Source organism: Sciurus vulgaris, assembly GCF_902686455.1.
Source record: "Sciurus vulgaris genome assembly, chromosome: 16".
NCBI lineage: Eukaryota > Metazoa > Chordata > Mammalia > Rodentia > Sciuridae > Sciurus > Sciurus vulgaris.
The window spans coordinates 31,357,446-31,376,871 of record NC_136477.1 but is presented as its reverse complement, the minus strand read 5'-3'; the positions used below and the strand labels follow the sequence as shown (position 1 = coordinate 31,376,871).

The window sequence follows — 19,426 nt, the reverse complement described above, 5'->3', positions numbered from 1 at the left end:
CCTAGTGAAAAAACAAAATTTGTTTTTGCCATTTGCTTTCAAATAGCAAAGGGCTCTTTGAGTGGCCATATTCTGGGATATACAAGTACTGGTGGTAGAATAGGACTATGGGACAAATATTAAAAAAAGGGATCAGGGAGATAGAGAGTGGGTACTAGACAAAAATTTTGTCACAGACTGGGCATGGGCATGTTAAGAAACATGGTTTTAAATTAGAAATGCATGGGTTAACTTTTATGGGAATGAGTTCCTTTGTCAATGAAAGCACTTTATGTTTACAATGAACAAGAAATGGGCTAGATAACTCCAAGATTAAATCTAATTCTAAATTCTAAAAATTAACATTATGGTGAAATTAAACTTGCACTTAAATAAATCTTGATGATGTGAACTTTTCCCTTTGCTGGGCACCATTTCTACCTAGTAGGAGAGTCATTACTCAAGCTGTACAATCTTACCCAAATATGCTTCATTTGCACAGAGCAGATTAAAGATTCAAATGCCAATGGGGACAAACAGAGAATGTCAAAAAGAGGAACACTGAATACAGGGTAGGGAGTGCTACGAGGACTGTGATCAAGAGGACAGTGTTTGTCCTTTCCTAAGGGAGAGGTGACTTTTTAGTTCTAGCCAGCTTTGTCTTGAGGTGATACTGACTAGGTCCTTCAATTTTTTAGAATTTCCTGATTTTGGTCATGTTGTACAGGTCAAACAATACACAAATGAAAGAGGCTTGATGTGGTCCATGAGCTGCTGATTTATGACCCTTGCTATTTCTTTTCTTGGCAAGGTCTTGCTGAATAAAATTTATACTCCTTAATTCTTCATCAGCAAAGTAAAACTTATCTTCTACTAGTGATTGAGATATTGTAAAATGAAGCTGCTTTTCCATGAATTTAATAATTTACTATTTGAGTAGAAGGAATTCTAAATATATCAGGGAAATTATCCAAGTCTACTTTAAAATGACCACTTATTTGAATGCTTCACGATGATTCAGGTGAAGAATCTTCAAATCCGGTTTCTTTCAGTTGTAACCTTAAGGATAGTTATAAGGCACCTGTTTTCTCCATGCAGTATCTAAACTAAACATACACACCAAAACATCCAAACACTCAACATGCCACAAACTCACAATGCAAGAGAGGCTAATGGAGTACTTTATGGGAAAACTCGCAATAGTATAAAAGGTATAAATAATGAACTGAGCACATACAATATGGTATTCTATTAAAACCAATATAAATTTGTGGAGGTAAAGGTGTTGGTAGGAGAAACTGGAGAATTTTTTGAAATCTGGGTCTATTCAGCAGATAGGAAACATGCAGTTTAGGAGCAGAGTAACTGCTCTTTCTATTCTAGATTATTGAATTTATTAAAGTTATGCAAACTCACTCTCTAATATTTAAATTCATTCATTCCATCTCCTAAGAAATGAAGCAGCACTGTTCAATCACTACCCTTTGTTTTCTACTACCACTCTGGTATCCACTAAGATTATGATAATTCCAGTGCCTATGACTCATTTGGAAGTGTTGATGTTTAGAAGAAAATACCAAGGCTCTTTCCCTAACAAAGAGCCACCAAGGTTAATTACTTCCTTTAGAAAACCACAGAGCTAAGGAAAAAGGGCATGATGTAACCAGGGAACAGCATGTTAAACAGAAAACACACTAATGGCAAAATTTGAAATTAAATACAGTTTTTTCTTGTGCTTCCTACAAGTTACCATTTTATACTTTTTATGGCATTTCAAAGGATCACTAAAGCTCCTTTTCTTCTGAATGTTTATATAGGGTCAACTTGGATAATTTTTAAAATGCAGGGTTTGGTAATATAATAAAGACAGGTCAAAGAAAAATCATGACTAGTAATTTTTACCCCAATATGAGTATAGAATGATGGTATATTAAATGTTAAGAATTTCTGCTGAATAGAACCCATTTTTGGTAATGAAAATAGGTGATCAAACAATAGATGCATACATAAAGTCTATAGATTCTTACCACCAATGGTATTAGCAGATTGTGATCCTGAACAAGTATAAAGGCAGAATTAGGGTAAGGGTTATAATAATCCATGAAGAGGGAAGAAGCAGTTTTTAAATGGATGGCGGATGAAAATAAGAAAGCTTTAGTCAGTTCTCAGGGAAAAAAAATTCCCTAAAGCAAAAACAAAAAACCAACCAACAAACAAAAAACACTTTAAAAACTCCCAAAGCACAGATGTCTTTAACAAAACCGTACATTTAGTAGTTTTATAGCGGATAAACAGAAATCAGACACTCATGTACAAAGCAGATGAAATGAAGCTGCAAAGATAAATGTAAATTCTTCAGCTCTTCTATTACTGGCAGTTCAAAATTTAATAATTAAATGTTTAAGTTTTTATTGTTTAAACATTTAATTTAAAACTAGATGTAAGGAATAACTACAACATTGTATAGCTGAAGAAAAATTAGATGAAAAAGCTACAAATTGCATCTTTATTAATATTCACAGAAAAAAAACAAGAGGTGAGAGGAGGGGAGACAGTTTCTGACAGGCTGTACAATCATCTGTACACAACCAGTCGCTACCAACTAAGAAAGAACACAATTCCTTCATAAATATAAATCTAGAAGTCTCTCCACTGGGTCTGCTTTCATTTACTTTGATTAGCCATCTGTAGACACCTGCTTTGATCCAAGAGATTTTTCTAAATGAGGACACAAAAACATGGAAGACCATGCAAACCCTAATGAATTACTTTACAACAAAGTAAAGATGAAGATCACAGTAATATTTCCATGTAGATATGTTGTAAAGAAACTTGCATACAAATTATGTATCTATACGAAAGACTTTGGAATGGAACATATAATCATTCAAATAAATAAGCAAGCAAACAAACAAAAACTCCCCAACATGATTTACAATCTAAGTGACTTCTTGATCTTAATATCCTGCTTGGGCTAGCTAATCACTGTGTTTTCACATTTCAGGAAAGGATGTGGAGTATTAAAGATTGGATTTCAAAGTAAAAAACAAATGCACAAAAATTATTCTATTCTCTCTTGAAGTGGTTTGAAGTTATAATGACCTAAAAAGCAGGTCCTTCAAGTAACATAAAAAGAAGAAAAACAAACAAAAACAACAACAAAAAAACCACATTGAAATCTTTTACTCTGAAGTCAGCCTTAGTAGTTTTAAAAGACAACTAATAAAGCTGGGTGAGGTGGCACACACCTGTAACCCCAGCAGCTTGGGAGGCTGAGGCAGGAGGATTATGTGTTCAAAGCCAGCCTCAACAATTTAGCAAGACCCTAAGCAACTGGGCAAGACCCTGTCTCTAAATAAAACATAAAAAAGGATTGGGGATGTGGCTCAGTGGTTGAGAGTACCTGGGTTCAATACCCAGTACCAAAAAAGATAACTAATATCTCACACGTTTTATCCTTAGATTCTGGACATGGACAGTCTCTGGTTTTTATTTTTCTTTATACATTAAACTTCTTATCTTTACCAATACTTATTTCATTTTCCTGAAGGCAATAAGAATAACAAAGTATAGAAATACACAATAGTGGTATAAAATTCAGTAGACATTTGATTAATAATAATGAGGAAAAATTTATATACACAGGGCTTACTCTGGGCCAGGCATTGTTTTAAGTGTATTAAATATACTACATCATTTTATCTTCATGGCAACCCTATGAAGAAGACACTACTAATCTCTTCATTTTACAAGTGAGTATATACAAATACGGTAAACTTTGACCCAGAAGAACCAACATTCGAACCTGGGCAGTATGGTTTCAAATTCATGATCTAAACAAGTACTTCTTAAACTCCACTATGACACAAATCACTTGGTGATCTTACTGAAAATCAGATTTGGTAATAATGTGATGTTACATAAAATTCTTCATTTCTAAGTAGCTCCCATGTGATGCTAATGCTGCTCTGGGCAGCATAAATGGAGGAGTGAGGCTCCAACTACTACTATGCTACACCACTAAAGACTAATGTACTCTAAATATCACTCCAAAAATACACAGAATCAGGGAAGAATATGACCCAATAGTAGAATATGATCTATTCTTGACTTAGTTGAGAAGAAAGTCCTTGTCTAGAGGACATCTATCCTTTTTTTTTTAATTTGTAAATAATCTTCAGTTTGAAAAACAACTGTACTGAGTATTTCTGCTTATGTTTAGAACTCCTGTTGAGTGCTCCCATTGTTATTCTGTCTGGATATTCTTACTCTGGAAAGAGGAGAATCTGTCAGGCACAGTTGGGTAATCACCGCCCTGTTCCCTCCGAGCCTTGGCCTTTCCCAACTCTAAGATCCAGGTATCAGGTTATAAAAACAAATAGGATATCCAAATACTAATAAATATCTAAATAACAATAGAAGACAGCTAAATCTCTTTCCAAAATAGCCAGGCATACAGAATAATCCTCATAATTAATTTCCTTAGAGTTTAATGCTAATGAAAATCTCTTGGCAAAGAAGAAATGGGAACAAATTACTTTGAATTAATAATGCCATAAATGTATGTGTTATTATTCTGGAACACATAAAAAGAGATCATTTATTGTACCTTGACCTTAAAAGAGTGCTTTCAGTAAATGTCTTTGCTAGGAATTCAGCTTTTGATGAAACAACAGAAACATAAATCTTTAATTTAACAAGAACACAACAGAATCAGTCATTTCAGTTTATTTATCCTCACTATAAATCAGTCTATACCTACCAAAACTGCTAACTGCACTCCCAACAAAAAAACAATATTATGGTAGATTTGGGGAGAGTAAGAAGATAACACTTATCTGCCTTTGAATGGCAATAGCCAGAAGCAACCAGATTTTTACTTTAATATATGGCAAGTATGTTTTCCACACTTGCAAGTTTCTGAGTAGAATGTAAAAACCTTAATGCTAAGAATTTGTGCTATTTAAGATACTTCCATGCAAACGTTTGTATAGCAGATGAAGTTTTTCTTTGTAAGTGGCAGATATCAATGATGCAGCCCTAATAACACAAAGACAAGACAACACCCACTCAAAATATTCCAAAACATGCACAACAACTGACCCAAAACATTGAAAAAAAATACCTTCATTTTTGTCAGGTGATGATGAACCTAAAGTACAGAACAAGAACTCAGTATGTGGCTTGTCTTTTTTGAAATCAGCTTTGTCTTTATCCACTGGTCAATCTCCTAATACAGTAATATACAAGCAACACACTTATCCTAACACTGGCAAATAGAGGAGGCCTGATAAACACTACTTACGCTGTGACTGAGACACCATTTTTGTTCGACTTCTTCCTCTAGAATCTGTCTTGGCATTTCCCATGCCAGCAAGTGGTGCTGAAAGCTTTGCCCTCACTCGGCCTGAGGAATAAAATATTTATATCATTAAAACATTTTTCTAAAAGAATACAGAAATAGTATAATGTTAAGGGGAAAAAAACCTCACTATTTTCAAGAATTATTAAATCCTATAATAATGTAACTATCACAGGTTATATTTCTCTTACATTTTTAAAAATTCATACTGGGTTTTTGTTTATTGTTGCTGTTTTGCTTTGCTTTCTTTTTTGAGATGGGGTCTTGCTAGGTAACCCAGGCTAGTTTTGAACTCCTGGATTCCAGTGATCTTCCTACCTCAGTCTCCTGGGTAGCTGGACTACAGGTGCATGCCTCATACACATCTTCATACTGTTTTTTATGTGTTGTACTCTATGTTAACTTTCCTTAGAAGTTAAGAACACAAACTAGAAAGCTTTCAAAAAGCTTTCATTCTTAAAAGTTGGATATTTTTAGTTTAATAGTTATAACTGAGATAATTACTATAGGCATGCCACTTGTTTCTTAATTGGTAGTTTTAATTCTAAAATTTCAGTTTCTAGGAAATTTAGATTATTCTCTAATTCACTCCATAGTTTAAAATATCAGGCTATCTTAGAAACAATAACCCTTTTGACTGAAAATGGACTTCTAAAGGAGTTTGCAGGAAGAGATATTATTGGAAAAATATTTAATCTTTTATGTATCAGGTTACAACACATGTATATGGATATGTTCAATGCTTTCTCTAACCAATTTCACTTAGAAAATGATTTGAGGAACTACATATCACATAAGGATTGGCACATTTTAAAATATATTTCTTTTCTCCCTCCCAGCTGCATTCTTTTCTCCTCTATCTTTGCCTTATCCCCCTCTACAAAATATCCTCACACTATTTCTCAGAGCTCTTGAACTGAAGGAAATACATTTATCCAAGTGCTGCCATCAGTAAAAACAAGGTGATGGTAAAATATATCACTAGCAAGTATTTTGATGTTCTCAAGTTATCACTGCAACCAATATCAAACATAATGAAAAAGAGGGCTCAGAATCCTTTTTAATTAAAAGGTAAAATCTGTAGGGAATACACAAGAATTTGGCTAGCCTGATATAGCTATATTAATTAGGAAGAAGCACACTAAAGAATAGGGATAACTTTTAAAAACTAAGAAATTAGCAAGAGAAAATAAGAGAATAAGAAAAGGGAATAAAACAGAGGCAAAATTGGTGGAGTCCTAGCATTCTAACAACTTCAAGAGCCCTAATAAGCTATGCTTCAGTCCTCAAAGGCTTTTACAGAGTCTATTTTGAGTAGGATATAATGTCCTTTTGACTAACAAGTAAAACTAAAAGATCCCACTTTTTTTTTTAAAGCAGTACCAGGGATTGAACCAGTGTGCTCTACCACTAAACTACATCCCCAACCCTTTTTTATTTTTTAATTGTGGTACTCTGTATAAATTAAAATAAAATATTATTTTTAAGGTGAACTGACTCAGTAAAATATATGCAATTTAATATCAAATTCAATTTGAATCACAGACCAAGTCCCCAGTTTCTGATTCAAAACAAGATAAATCTCAAAATGGACTAGATAAAAGCATTTAAAAGCATTTAAATGCCAATGACAAAGCAATGATGCATGCTTCCACAAAGTAGAAATAAACTAAAAAAACAAAATACAAAAGAAAAGCATTTTAATATCAATCCAGGAAAAAAAAATTATGTACTAACTCTATACTAGATATTATTAAACATGTTAAGCAATACGTTTTCCAGCAAGAAATGATCCAAGGTACAAAGCAAAACTGCAGGATGAAGAATTAAAAAAAAAAAAAAAAAAAAAAAATCCACACTAATAACCAACACAACCAAATGCAGAAGCTATTACAGCTGGTAAATTATAACGATTTGCAAATACATTAGCCTATAATTTTAGTTTTAATATTTAATCCCTAACAATGAAAATATTAATATAAAGGCATTTGTTACTAACAAAATGTATAGCTCTTACCATCTTCAGATGCTGTTCCTAAATAAGAGAAATAAAACAATATTTCAACAAATACTGTCAATGCGGCTACCTCACACCTCCCACCCAAGACTAAAAAAAAAAGGTGAAGACAAAAAAATAACTTAATCGAGTTCTGATAATTTAATCATTTTACCTCTGAATGTGTCTGCATTAGCATGAGCTTTGAAAAAGGTATTTGATGTAAAAAAAAAAAACAGTAATATACCATGTCAATACAATAACCCCAAAACTCACAGTACAATCTCAATAGAAAAAGAAAATGAATTTGACAATACTAGCATCCTTTCAGGATAAAAGAGTCACTTTGTGGTAACTGTATGCATGTGGGGCATGGTTAGAGGACATGGGTCACTGGGGCATGGCCTACTTGGATTGTTCTTCCCTGCAGATCCTTTTCCCCCTCTCTCTGCTTCCTGATACCACAATGATTTGGGCAACTTGCCTCCACTGGGCCCTTCCCCCATGATGCTAGAGTCATTGAGCTTACAGTATATGGACTGAGATCTCTGAAGTCGTGAGCTCCCAAATAAATTTTTTCTCCTCCAAGTTATTCTTGTGGTTACACAAATGCAAAAGATGAATAAAGCAATCATGTTAAATAATTTTTGGCTCCTAAACCAACTTGTGTTCCTTGGATGAATCCAAATTGATTATGAAGTATAAATATTTTCTCATATTGCTGTTTTCTTGTATTTTTGAACAAAGTTGCAACTGTATTTTTAAGATTAAAAAAAAAACTTAGTCTAATAGATTAAATTAACTTTGAAAAGATTCATTTTCAGGAAAATAAAATGAGATAACCATATTCACAACTCACAAAAAAAGGTTGAAATAGTCAAGTGAAAATTGCAAAATTCTACAGGGAACACTTCTTCTACATTTCATTTTTAAATTTTAAAATGTTTTTTTAAAAGAAATTAATGACTCAAGAAAAATGTAACTGTAACTATTCTTTGCAAATGAAGATCTTCATTGACTTCGGTTCCAGAGTAGTAATATTTTCTGTGCATTTTTGAAAGGTAGCCCAAAGAAGAACGTGAAATAGTCAAATCCATGACATAGGCTTCATTTGCTCATGTAAGACCAAACATTAGTGGGAGGAACTCATGATGTAACAGAGGTGACTTCTCAAATAGGCTGATATTTCTGACCCAAATAAGCTTGTATGTAGCGGGAATAACAGGTGTGTACCACTACACTCTGCCAAAACCAGGCTTTGCTTGGAAAGTGATATAAAAAAAAAAAAAAAAAAAAAGGTGCCTAAAGGTTCCAGGAATATTAATGTTAGAAAGGATAGCCATAAGTTTGATGTATACAAACCATCTCTTTTTTGGTGGTACTGGGGATTGAATCCCGGGGCACTCTACTTCTGAGCTACGCCCCCAGTTCTTTTAATTTTTTTAAATTAAAAAAAAAACAAAAAACAAAAAAAAAAAACATTTTATTTGTTCTAATTGGTTATACATTAGAGTCCTTTTTATTTTTTATTTTAAGATAAGGTCTTGCCAAGTTGCTGAGGCTGTCCTCAAGCTTGCAATCCTCCTGCCTCAGACTCCCAAGTTTCTGGGATTATAGGCATGCACCTCCACATCTAGCAGAAAACCTTTCTTGATGGCTGTTATTCCAGCCACATATACAAAAAAGGAGAGACTAATGTAATTAACACACATACTTAACTGAAATTCTCCATTTCATTAAAAAGGAAGATATACTACAGATCAATTTTTATAGTTTATGTGATAAATGCTCAAAAACATAAAAATGTCTCAAGTTTTCCTATATCTCAAGTAAAGTAACTCACAGATTGTATTATCTTATTATGAGTTATTTTAAAGAGCTCATACTTATAGATAACATGGGATCTGATAAAGTGAAGGTATAAATAATATACTATCCAGTATCAGATAAAAATAAACATAGGTTTGTTGCTGAATTCAGAAACTTCAGATAAACTTAATAATTTGGATACAGCAATCTAAAAAGCAAAGCTTAAAGTAATTTCAGTTTTGATTAAATCTTGGTTTAAATTCACTGTGAAAAAAGATAGCATCTGCAATTTGCATTTCGTTCTCGTAAATAATCATTTGAACCTATGAAATAAGTCATTTATCTCTCTCTACATCAAAGTTAGTAAACTAAAGTGCTGAATCAAATGAATTTTGAGATTCTTTTCCACCCTTATTTTGGTGGTGCTGGGGATTGAACCCAGAGCCTTGTGCATGATAGGCAAGCACTCTACCAACTGAGTTTTCATACTTCTTAACCCAATATTGTAGAGGAAGACAAGAACTTGAAAATATTTAGAGGCATATTTCTAAAAGTCTCTAAATGTTTAAAATAATGGATTTAAGTTACAACAAGTAGTAACCTACTATTTGAGCAGAACAGAAAATCTGAAAATGTTTATACCTAATCTAAAATTTGACCAAATAATTATGTACCCATTTTCACATTAAGATTCTTGGCAATTAAGTAGGATAGGTTCAGAAATTTAAGGAAGAATGAATAAGGATATAAGGTAGAACCCAAGAACCATAAATATGTGTAGCAGAATTATAAAAGCAAGTTCTTACCATCCATCTTGTCAGAAGTATCCTCTTTGATGAAAGAGCAAGCAAAGAACAGAGGAAAACTTAGTGTATTAGAAAAAAATAATTTAATGATCCCTAGAAAAGTTTTTAAAAAGATAGAACTCATTGTACAGGCATAATTTACCACCACAGTATAACCTCACCTCTGGCTAAACCTAAGAACTCACTTTCTCTATTTCACTACTTGATAGAGAAGACCACGCTGAATGTATTCATTCATGCATACTGGTACAAGTACTAAAGAGGTGGCCTTTGGTGCCTGTGCAGGCAGAGCCCATGTGGCAGGATTGTTGTTGTTCTTAGGAGGTTTTGCTTGTGAGGTTGGCTTCCGGTAACTTGGTTTTGAATACCCTTTGTGTTAATAAGGTAATTTTAAGTGAGGATGGGAGCACCAGACTCTGCTGTACCAGTTTGCTTAAACTGATTTTGCAAACAGTGTGATTTACAGTAAACACCTGCTTTCTTTTTGGGAGTTTGGAGTTGTGATGATTGTAGTTGACTGTGCAAGCAGAGTGCCTATGTGACTGTCCTCCACTCCCCATACCACCTTGGACTAAATCTTAAGCGAGTTTCCCAAGGCAAAAAAAAACTGCATGTTTCCATAGTCCCATTTTACCTGTGGGAGGGAGAACTTTTTTTTTTTTAAATATATATTTTTAGTTGTAAATAGACACAACACATTTATTTTATTTATTTATTTATTTTTATGTGGTGCTGAGGATTGAACCCAGTGCATCACATGTGCTAGGCAAATGCTCCACCACTGAGCTAGAGCCCCGGCCTCAAGGGAGAACTTTGAAAGTCTACAAATTTCTCTTGCCATTTCTGCTTGTATTCTTTTTCTCTAGTAAACATCAGTCATGAGTACAGCTGATTTCGACTCCTAGAGTCCTTCTAGCAAGTCCCCAAATGTGTGGGTAGTTTAGAGGTCCAAAAGGTACCACTCTCTTTGTGCCTCCTCAATGGATGTTCTAAACCTCAAGTCACCTCTTGGCACATGATCCTGACTATGAATACTCAGGACAAAAATCACAACCTTCCTGATCTCATTCTTCTTAACAACCACTCCCCATAAATACCACATCCAAATCTACCACATCTAAGGCTAACTCCCAAGCTAGGTTTCTCTATATTCCATTCCTCATGCCTTCCATGGGAATTTTGTCAAGAAGTATCTCCTCACATTCTTGCACTTCTTTGTTTCTCTACTGACTTACTACGTTAGTATATAAACATACTGAATTCCACCAGTCTTAAAAAACAGTAAGTCCCTTAACTTTACAGGTAATTCGTATAGTTCTCTTTCACTCCTTTCCTTGACCATCAAGTCAAAAGTAATTCATAGAGATTCTTCTTTTCAACTTCTTCCTCAACCAACTGAAATTTGTCTTCTCTCTATAATGACCTCATTGAAAATATCTATTTTCTTTTCTATATAAGCAATTACATTGACAATATTTGTAAATATGCATTCACAAATATTAAATTATAAATGCATATTTATAAATGTTAAATCAAGGTTTCCTGAACTTGAATTCCCCTATCTTATAGGACACCAAGTTTCCTCTTCAGAAAGTTAAATGATAAATTTCAAAACACTTGTAATCTCTGCCACCAAAGCATTCAGGACTGTAGGGAAAATGAAAACAAAAACAAACCAGTGGTAATGGCTTTGTGGAATATTTGGAGCTTAATACTGATCTCTCTTCTCCCCCAAATTCTATTACCATTATAACTAAGCTGTTTCCTAAGCACTTCCAGTTTGAGACTTCAAACTCAGGATGCGTAACATACAACAAACCTTTAGCTGCTCAGTCCTTAGCAACTGCCCAACAGACTGAGAGACTCAGCATAGAAGCATATACCTCTGGATCCCTGGTTCCTCACAGTGTGCCTATTGAAAATTCAGTGCTCAGAAAAGAATAAAATACTCTTTCTGAACCATACATGTTCAGTCATAAGTAAGGATCAAAGTTCAAGAAAACAGTCCACCTCTTGCAAGGGTATAAGAAGGTACATAACAGGCAGAGGGTGAGGTTGGGCTGAGGGAGAAAGGGCGAGAAGGAGAGAACAGGAACATCTTTTACTGAACCCCTGGAAAGAGCCATAGGCAGTTAACTGATTGTCTCTGAGTATGAAGCTGGGCTAGATGAAGAAAAGAGAAAAAGGTGTTACAATGAAATGTATGTTCAGTTTAAACCCTAAACAATCAAAAGGAATAAATTAAGTCAATCTTATGGTACTACTGTAGGTTTTCTTATGACAAATCATTGCAAAAAATTGGCTTTTGGTTTACATTAAAACATTTTAAATATAATATTTTTATTTGGTAGTAAAAATAACTATTCAATATAACATTAATTCTTAAAGTTTGAGATGAATAAGTTTTTATTTTTTCCTAGTTTTCTTTTTACTTAATTTTTTAAGATATAATCATACATACAAAAAATTCACCTTTCTATAGTATACAACTGAGTGTTTTAAATAAAGTCACAGGATTATACAACCTCACTACTAACTACAGAACATTTTTTACCACCTCAAAAAAAAAAAAAAAAAATTCCTGCACTCATTAGCTATCACTATTTCTTCCACTCTACTCCCTGGCAACAACTAATTTAGTTTGTGACTATGGGTTTACTACCTATTTTAGTCATTTCACATAGCTGGAATCATACAGCATACAGCTATCTATATCTAACTTCATAATGATTTCAAGGTTGATCCAACTTGTAACAGAATTTTTTATGTAACATGCTCCCTTGTGGCTGAATTCATTTCATTATATGGACATATCCCATTTAATTTATATATTCACCAGCTAATAGACATTTGGATTGTCCCATTTTTTTCCTTTTCTTTTTTTTTAACTTTAAAAAAAATTTGTTTTAGTTGCAGGTGGACACAATATCTTTATTTTATTTTTATGTGGTGTTGAGGATCAAACCCAGGGCCTCACGCATCATGTTAGGCGAGTGATCTACCACTGAGCCACAATCCCAGCCCCAGTTCTTGCTATTATAAATAATGTTGCTGTGAACATTCACATATGAGTTTTTGTGAGAATATATAATTTCATATCTCTTGTTTATATAGTTAGGAGTGGAACTGCTAGGTTACATGGCAATTCTATGCTTAACTTTTTGAGAAATTGCCAAATCATTTCCAGAGTACCTCTATCTTTTTATATTTGATCAGCAGTATATAAAGGTTCTCCACATCCTCACCTGCAATTACTGATTTTTTTTTTTTTTTTTCTTTTTCAAATTTCTTGGCAGTGCTGGGGATCAAACCCAAGGTCTAACACATGCCAGGCAAGCACTTTACCACTGAGTTACACGCCCAGCCAGTTTTGTCTGCATTTTTTATTTGTAGGCATTACAATGAACGTGAAGTGGTAATGCATTATGCTCTTGATTTGGACTTTCCTAATAATTAACGATATTGAGTATACTTTCATTCTTTATATCTTAACTGGAAAAAAGTCTCAACAAACCCTTGTTCATCTTTAAAAATGGAGGTGTCTTTTTTGTTACTGAGTTCTAATAGATCTTTATATATTTGGGACACAAGTCCCTATTTGGTTATATAAGTTGCAAATAATTTCTTATTCTATGTGATATTTTTTCATTTTCTTCATTGTGTCCTTTGAAGCAAAAAAGTTTTAATTTTAATGAAGTCTAATCTATCTTTTTTTTTTTTTGGTTGCTTATGTGCTTGCTATCAAGATCTGAGAAACCACTGCCTCATACAAGGTTACAAAGATTTATGCCCATGTTTCCTTCTGCTCTATTTTGAGTTTGTGAGACAAGAGTCCAAATTCTTTTGCATCCAGTTGTCCTAGTATCACTTGTTGAAAAGAGAATTCTTTCTGCATTGGGTGGTCTTTGCATCCCTTTTGAAAATCAATTGACCATAAACATTATGAGCTTATTTCTAGACTCTCAATTCTATTGCATTGGACTATAAGTATATCCTTACAGCAGTACCTCAAAGACTAAAGTATCTCCTCACATTCTTGCATTTCTTTCTTTCTCTACTGACTTACTACTTTAGTATATAAACATACTGAATTTTAAACTGGGAAGTGTAAATCCTCCAATTATGTTGTTCTTTTTTTCAGATTATTTCAGTCATTTTTCTGTTCCTTGCATATTTGTATGAATTTTTAGGATCCTCTTCCCAACTTGTATTAAAGGAAGATGGATAGGGATTGCATTGAATCTATACATCAATTTGACATCTTATTAATATTACCCTTTAAAATTTTGAGCCTAGAATCTCTTTTCATTTTTTTTTTTGGGGGGGTCTACTTTAATTTCTTTTAAAAGTACAATTTTTTTCTATACATTATCCCATAAATATTTTGTTATATGTATTCCTAAGAATTCTATTCTGTGTAATGCAATTATAAATATAATTGTTTTGGTAATTTAATTTTGGATTATTCAATTGCTTGAGAAATACAAAAGATCCTAAGAAGTCATGTAAAGGTATATGAGATTCATTATCAAATAAACCAAGCAAACTGCTTACCAGTATAAAATAAAAAATTTAACAAATTAAAAATCTTGGGGCTGGGGTGGTTGCTCAGTGGTAGAGTGTTTGCTTAGCACGTGTGAGGTACTGAGTTCAATCCTCAGCACTACACAAAAAATATAATAATCTTCTTATGTTCATCTACAACTAAAAATATTTTTAAATCTTCATATACTCATATGGAATTCTGCAACCTTGCTGAACCAGTTAATCAGCACTAATATTCTGTTTTTTAATGGATTCCTTAGGATTTTTTTTTTTTTTTTTTGTACTGGGGATTGAACTCAGGGGCACTTTACCACTGAGCCACATCCCCAGCCCTATTTTGTATTTTATTTAGAGCTAGAGTCTCACTGAATTGCTTAGTACCTCACCATTGCTGAGGCTGGCTTTGAACTCGAAATCCTCCTGTCTCAGCCTCCCAAGCTGCTGGGATTACAGGTGTGCGCCACTGTGCACAGCTACTTAGGATTTTTTAATATAGAAGATCATATTTTCTATAAATAGAGGTAATTTTACTTCTTCCTTTCCAATCTGTCCTATTTTTCCACCTTGCCTACCTGTCCTAGCTAAAACCTCCATGATAATGTTTAATCGAAAAGGTAAAAATGGCCATGCTTGCATTTTTATTGATAATAGGTAAAAGTATTTAGTGTTTCACACCAAGTAAGGATGTTAACTGTGGATATTCCAAAGATATTCTTCATCAGGAGAAAGTTCTCCTCTATTCCTAGTTTGTATTTTTTATCATAAAAGGACTTAAGATTTTGTCAAATGCTTTTTCTGCAGGTACTGAAGTGACCATGTGGTTTTTGGCCTTTATTAATATGTGCATTATGTTGATTAACTTCCACATATTGAAATGTCATTCTGGACAACATGTTTCTAAACAAAAATGTTTCCTGAAAATCAAAAGCACTAATCAACCCACCATTAACATCTTTATATGTATTATCTCTAGTCCTTTACATAAAGTAATGAATTTACCACACACTGAAAATCTGTATCATTCTATCTTACTGGAAAATATGCTTTTTTAATGTCTGCAGAATTTATATAAGTATATAAAATAACAATCATTAATTTGTTACATATAAAATCGACTCTAAAATATCTACTATAACGAATACTTTTCATTTCTTTTTTTAAAAATATTTTTGGTTGTAGATGGACATAATACATTTATTTAATTTATTTTAATTGGTGCTGAGGATCAAAGTCAGTGCCTCATGTGCTTGGCAAGCACTCTACCAATGAGCTACACCCACCCCACTTTTTATTTCCTGATATAATTATCTAAACTTTGGACTACTAGGTCAAAATTTCTGAGGATTTCAAAATGCTCCATGGGTATTATTAAAATTATCACTCAAAAAATAACTATAATTCACATCAATCTGAATTAATGACCTGCTTAGTAAGATCCTATTTATCACATTCTTATCAAATATGGGCACTAAGCTAAACATTTTTGTTATATTTATAATTCTTCTGATTTGCATTTGTTCCATTATAAGTCAGGTTCAACAACAGTGGTGTTCACTATTTTTTTTTAAATGAGTCTTTTTAAAAAATTTTGTTCATTTATTTATCTGCAGTGCTGAAAATCGAATCCAGTGCCTCACACGTGCTAGGCAAGTGCTCTAACACCAACTCACAACCTCAGCCCCACTAGCTATTTTAATACATATCTTTTCTTTTCTTTTGGTCCTAGGTGTGCTTTACCAATGAGCCACATCCCCTGCCCTTTTTATTTTCAGATAGAGTCTCACCAAATTATTGAAGGTCTTGCTAAATTTCTGAGGCTGGCCTCGAACTTGTGATCTTCCTGAGCCTCCTAAGCCACTGGAGTGACAGGCATGTGCCACTGCACCTGGCCATATTATTATCTTTCTTTCTTTTTTTTAAATTTATTTTTATTTTTATATTTAGTTGTTAGTGGACCTTTATTTTACTTATTTATATGTGGTGATAAGAATTGAACCCAGTGAGTCACACATGCTAGGCAAGTGCTCTACCATTGAGCCACAACCCTAGCCCCATATTATTTTCTTAATATACATATATAATCTTTCCTGTAAAAATAAGCTTATGTTTCTCAGAGACTTGAAATATTTCTTGCCATTTAAACTTTTTTATACTATCTGGCAAAAACTTTTCCCAGGTTTTCAACCACTTAATTTCAGATTTTCACATACATTTAACTCAAGAGATTTTGCTCTCATAGTTTTTTAGAAAGAAAAATGAAGTATGGAACAGATACACAACATGGATAGCCAACCTCGAAGTTTCAAAATGATGGGCATAAAAACAAAAACCAAACTCCAAATAGCTTTTCGAATATATACTTAAGCTTTGGTTAGATATATACGAGCTCTGAGTTCTCTCAGATTTCTAAAGGCTTTAAAATCTTGGTAAGGGACAAGAAGCAAGAGAAAGAAAAGAGATGCTGGTTACAAGGCTGATACCATCCCCAAACTTATTTTAGTAATCCATGGCTGAATGTGGCAGAACTGCAGACTTATAAGTTCTATTGACAATCATGGAGTTAAGAACTGTTTCTTTGATCAAGATGATAATGAGAAGAAGGTAAAAAAAAAAAAAGGTGAGGAGGAAGGTGAAGAGGGAAAAGAAGAAACCTCAGAACTGTCCCCAATGCAGAATCATATTAAAACATATGGTTTATCCTTAACATGCAAGAATAACATGGCAATGATTAAGACAGATCACTTTGTTTTCACTGAGACCAGAGGGAGAACACTGTACAATTTCCCATAATTAGTTGCCTTACCCAATGATGCATAGGAACCTGGATTCAAGGCACCTGCACCTAACCGCCCACTTCGCACAGATTGTCCAGCAGCATGATGTGCCTTGGCACCAGCAGCAGCATTCACATCAATGTCACTTCGAGAACGCTGCAGGCTTCCTGGAAGGGAACTGGCTTTGTTGTTGCCTGCGGATACTATGGAAGACACAACAAAAGTGACTAGTATTATTTAAATAACTGTAAATAACATAAAAATTATATAAACTTGAAATCATCATGAGCTAATAAACCACGATGATATAGTCAGCAAGGAAGCAGCAGCCAAATGAACAGTACCATATTAATATCAGAATGCCTCAGTTTCAATCCTGACACAACTAAGATTTCTTGGTCAATTTTTGATATTTCTCTGCCTTATTTTTTCTCCTATAAAATTGGTAAAATGACCAATTTTGACGTAAAATTCACAGAACTGTTAGGTAGATTAAAGAGATGTTTATGACTGATTTATGAAAAATGAAAGAGTATATAAGATAAATACATGGAAGTAATGTTATTTTTACTATCAGAAAAATGCAAAAAAACTGGTATAGAAATAGGGATATTCAGAAATTAATGGAGGTTCTGCCACTCTTGGGCAATGAGAGTTAAATTGTTAAATTTCTGAAATTTAGTTTTTTAGTTTAAAAAAAAAGAGGAGTTTGATAAGCCATGAATCATAATCCAGTAACAGGTTGTGAAATCAATTGAATGAGTCATGACTAACATTTGAAAGAAATGAAACAGAATAGAAAGCAGTGTATTACATGTAAGGGTAAGTACTGCTTCATGGAACTTCAGTTTATACTATATATGTATATATGCAATTTTATAGTATATATGTGTGGTGCTGCATTATGAAAATGATTTTTTTCATTGTGGGTTACATCAAAACAGTACAAAGGCTACTGCTTAGAGATAAAATAGGCTATGACTCTTATTTAAAAGGCAATTACCTCTTCCAGCCACACTTGATGGATTTGCTGTAGACCATTTAGAAGAAAAAGGGCGACTGCAAGGTAAAAAGAAATGCTTTAAGTACACAACTTAGTTTACCATTGCTCTGATGGCCACTAACGAGATACTAGTTTTCTGAAAAGATGGGAAACTTCTTCCCCACTCCCAAAAGAGGGTCTTGCTAAATTGCTAAGATTGGCCTCAAACTGTAATTCTTTTGTCTCAGCCTCCTGAGTCACTGGGATTACAGGTATGAAGAAAGTTAAGCTTCTTTTTAAAAATCACTCAAACATGTCATCAAATATTAATGGGATCTCAGTTAGCTGTGAATCAACAATAAAATAATTGGCTATGAGTAAAGGGTAAGCTCTAAAGAGAGATCAGGTTGCTTTTATTCACTCTGGTCTTTAGTGCACATCATGGTGCCCACCACAGAGGACTCAATATTAGCATTATCAAGCACTTAGATCCTGAGGTATTTTACTTAAAAGAGAAAGAGGCGGTGTTATTATTAACATATACCAGCATATCAAAGACTTTCACCTAAGTCTTAGCACTGTGGTCATCAACAATTCATGCATGGGCTGGGGATATAGTCAGTGGTAGAGTGCTTGCCTCACAAGCACAAAGCCCTGGGTTCAATCACGAGCACCACACATCAAAACCAAACCAAACCAAAACAAAACAAAACAAAAAACCCCAATTCATGCAGTTATAATGCAGCATGCAGTGTGGGGGTATCACCCCCCCACAATACTACTGAATGGTATTCTGTGGAATGAAAAACACAGGCTAAGAGGATATCACATATGATTAGAGAATGTTAACAAAATATCTCTAATCATCTCAAAGAACTTACCATCTTCCTTAATATTTTAAAAAACTAGTTTTAAAAACTAGACTTTAGTATTCACACAACCCTCCTTAAATGACTCTTTATGTGCCTTGGTGCCTCACCCTAATCCCTGCCCTGCTTCAGAGTTACCAAGGCAACTAGCAATGTGTATAGGGCATTGAGGACCCAAAGATAAACAAATTACCAAAAGGTAAACTGATATTCTGTGAGTTGCTCTTTCCTAAGGAAATATGCAAATAACTTGACACAGGACAAGGGGCCATGAAGATGACAGAGGATCACAGTAAGGAAGAGA

General features: G+C 33.8%; 1 protein-coding gene across 39 annotated transcripts in view; it reads right to left on the bottom strand.

Annotated features, from left to right (window-relative positions):
- CLASP2 (cytoplasmic linker associated protein 2) overlaps positions 1-19,426 on the bottom strand; it is a 196,918-nt gene that overhangs the window by 76,356 nt on the left and 101,136 nt on the right. For 30 of the 39 annotated variants that reach the window (XM_079114217.1, XM_079114191.1, XM_079114185.1 and 27 more), the window contains 5 exons: positions 18,275-18,330; positions 17,301-17,474; positions 9,953-9,976; positions 7,359-7,376; positions 5,285-5,386 (listed from right to left, as the gene is read on the bottom strand). In XM_079114217.1, the coding sequence (XP_078970343.1) occupies positions 5,285-5,386; positions 7,359-7,376; positions 9,953-9,976; positions 17,301-17,474; positions 18,275-18,330 (374 nt within the window). The remainder of the gene's footprint in view (positions 1-5,284; positions 5,387-7,358; positions 7,377-9,952; positions 9,977-17,300; positions 17,475-18,274; positions 18,331-19,426) is intronic. The other 9 variants (XM_079114220.1, XM_079114221.1, XM_079114197.1 and 6 more) reach the window with 2 other exon arrangements.